Source organism: Triticum dicoccoides, unplaced genomic scaffold, assembly GCF_002162155.2.
Source record: "Triticum dicoccoides isolate Atlit2015 ecotype Zavitan unplaced genomic scaffold, WEW_v2.0 scaffold40412, whole genome shotgun sequence".
NCBI lineage: Eukaryota > Viridiplantae > Streptophyta > Magnoliopsida > Poales > Poaceae > Triticum > Triticum dicoccoides.
In genome coordinates this window covers 1-3,250 of record NW_021269724.1, presented here as the reverse complement: position 1 = coordinate 3,250, position 3,250 = coordinate 1, and the positions used below count along the sequence as shown (strand labels likewise).

At 49.2% G+C, this 3,250-nt stretch overlaps 1 protein-coding gene across 1 annotated transcript; it reads left to right on the top strand.

Moving 5' to 3' along the window:
- The first annotated feature begins 82 nt into the window (after positions 1-82).
- Positions 83-3,241, top strand: LOC119346123. Its single transcript, XM_037615819.1, has one exon. The coding sequence runs from the start codon at positions 231-233 to the stop codon at positions 1,455-1,457; it is 1,227 nt and encodes a 408-aa protein (XP_037471716.1). The 5' UTR covers positions 83-230; the 3' UTR covers positions 1,458-3,241.
- Positions 3,242-3,250: the final 9 nt, after the last annotated feature.

The window sequence follows — 3,250 nt, the reverse complement described above, 5'->3', positions numbered from 1 at the left end:
GCCTCATTGAAGTTGCTCTAACCAGACCATTTCGAATTTCATATTTCCAGAAGAGTTCACCCATGGTGACTGATGTGGTGAGTAAAAAAGAAAAGGCGAGCGCTGTGGTGGTAAACGCGACTCTATCCTGCTTTTCCTTGCCAAAGCCTGGCCCAAACCAAACGTACCTGCCTCCGTCCTTTCACTATAAGCCAAGCCAAAGACACCTGGCCTCTCACTAGGCACAAACCATGGCGATGGCCGGACCGTCCACCACTCTCCCTCCGCCGTCGCCGGAGAAGGCGGTCGATGTCCTCCCCGTGGACAGCCTCCTCAACATTCTCCGTCGCCTCTCCCTCGCCGACCTTCTCCGTGCCGCCCTCGCCTGCCACCGCTGGCGCCGCCTCGCCGCACGCTGCCTCCCCCGCACCGCCCCTCTCCTCGGCCACTTCTTCCACACCACAGCCACCGGTTTGCCGCCGCTCCTGCACACGGCATCCAAGGACACCGTCATCGACGCCCCCGCGGTCTTCGCTCCCCTCGACGCCTCCGCACCGAACCTCTCCCTCGACTTCGCTCCGGAGGCCTCCCGCTTCGTGCTCCACGACTGCCACCAAGGCCTCCTGCTTCTCGAACCGCTCGCGTCGCTTCCCAAGGGGATCCTCCCACGCCTCCTCGTCATCGACCCGGCCACCCGCCGCCGCGTGCTCCTCCCGCCGCCACCGCGCGACACGGTGCCCGACGACCACCGCTGGCGCAGCTGCAGGCACTACGTCGGCTCCGGGCTTCTCTCCCGCGCGCACCAGAGCAAGCTCTGCTTCGAGGTCGTCTGCATCTCCATCGACGGCGGGCACCCCCGCGCCTGGGTCGCGTCCGTCGACGACGGCCAGTGCCGCTGGCGCGCGCTCCCGCGGACCACGGAGGTGGAGGTCAGCTTCGACCCCTGGTGGTTCGAGTCGCGCTGCGTGCACGCCGCCGGGAAGCTCTACTGGCATATCTGCAACTCCGGCCGCGTGCTCTCGCTGGACCCTTCCACACTGCACTTCTCTTACCTGCTGGCGCCGAAGGAGATGCCCAGCTTCGGCAAGTTCCGCGTCGGGGAGACGCCGGACGACGGGCGGCTGTGCATCGCGACCGTGGAGGACCAGCTGCTGCGGGTCTGGGTGCGTGGGGAGACCAGGTGGAGCGACGATGGGTGGTATCTGGAGAGGGAGATGAATCTTACCAAGGTGTACGACTCGGTGCCGGGCCTGCCCAAGGACAAGTGCCTCAGGATCTTCAGTGTTTGGCTCAGCGACATGGACGCGGGGCGTACCGGCAAGTTGTTCATCAGAACCATGGGGTATGGGCGCTACTCCTTACATCTGGACACGGCCAAGATCGAGCGCCTGCACACCAAACATGGCAAGGAGTACGGCCACCCGATGTGCGCCTACTTCCACGCGTGGCCGCCTGCCTTCCTCGCTCCAGAGAACTGACTTTCTGGTGATTGGTATAACCTTTCCTCTTCATCGATGTTGCCTGACCTTGTGCTTAATTCCTCAGATCATTTCCTATGTGGTGCCTTGAGTTGTTTGTTGCATGTTCATGTTCATGCGTTGGTACTTGGTAGCACATATCTGCATGAATGTGGAGCAATCATTCCGAAATACTGTTTTAGAATTTGCAGTCACAATTTCTGTTAAATCCTCTAGGTTTGAGATATATGCTAGTGGTAGAAGGCCTAATTGCATACCTGTACTTTCTTCCTCTACCTGGCTCATAGTTTATGGCTACAGTGTAGTACTATACACAAATCATCCCTATACCGGTCTATCATATTTTGCATTTCAAAGCATTCACTATTATGGGGCCAATTATGGCGATGGAGTTTGATGACATCTTTTTTTCATTTTAGCCACTTAATTAGCTTACAGGCTATCTCTAGAATTCCAAAATGCTGGGTTGATTGCTGTATCATTTTTTAATGGTGTTACTATATAATTTTGAAAAGAGCGGTGATTAATTTTTAAGTGAACTAAGGGTAAAGTCTGTTACATAAATTGATTTTTTTTAAATTTGATATGCTCTTTTTAATGTTTGGAATTGGACATTTTATCTTATGTGTTATTTGTGCCAATAAATAAATAAATCATGGGTGTTATGGGTGTTGTACCTAGAAACAAATACCTGCTTCATTTGTGACCTTGCACATTTTGGATTCATGTGCATGAAATCTGCCAATCGTTGAGAGTTATACAACCCATCATGTTTTATGGTTGCAACATGATTGTTACCTCGGGCTATTTTTTAACAATACTTGTGTTTGCATTTCTAAATTTCTCGTGAGAATTGTGGGGCAAGAAAGCTGTAATATGAAAAATCTATGTGATGCATGCACCCTGATTTTTTAAATTAATCAAATATTGTTATTTGGTATGCCTCTTAACAACTACAAAGAAAAAAAAAGACATTTCTACTTATTTTGCCAAGTGATCGGCAGCCAATATCGATTAGCTCAACTCTGTCTAAAAAAGGAGAGAGCTGGAAATAAGTACTACTCCCTCGGTTCCCCTATATAGTGCGCCTTTGCTTATGGCGTTTATACCAAGACGTGTGCTGGCCCTTTTATCTGGACTAGAAATGCCCTTTGCTTTTGTCAAACTGTAACGCATGTGGGTGCATGCAACTTCGCTGCAGTGGCCCAGCAGAGGGATATCTTCGTCCAAAGGTGTTAATGCGCACTACATTCCGGAATTTGATCCAAATTGTTATGCGCACTATAATATGGAACTGAGGGAGTATAAGAGTGTGGTCATCGTCTCATTAGCGCTTAAATAGTTTTTCATGGAAGTACCTAATATATTTGGAACTTTTGATAGCTTGGAAGTTGGAATCATTGGATGCTGTCAGCAGTATTTTGCTTTACTTGTACACGGCTTAATGTTCTGTAGCAGTCTACTTGTACATAGACATGGCTTAATATTCATTCTACTGGTACATGGTTTTTTCAGTTTAACAAACAGCCCAATTGACACAAATACTCTTCTCATAGTACTTGGCATTAATTTTTTGTAAAGAAGTCTCAGCATTTTTCAGTTCATCTGAAATCTTGCAAACTCTCAGAACACTATTTCAGAAAATCTTTTATTGGAAAAGTTGAACACTCATGCATGTTTCAGTTTTGTTGCACCATCTACATAAGCTTAAATTTCTTTTTTGCTTATCGGTTTAGCTTTTATCTGATCTACCGCCTTCCAATATGTTCATGGCATGATAATGGTTCGATCCC

Excerpts from the sequence above, each read along its gene's own strand:
- LOC119346123 (XM_037615819.1), top strand. The coding sequence starts at position 231 with ATGGCGATGGCCGGACCGTCCACCACTCTCCCTCCGCCGTCGCCGGAG.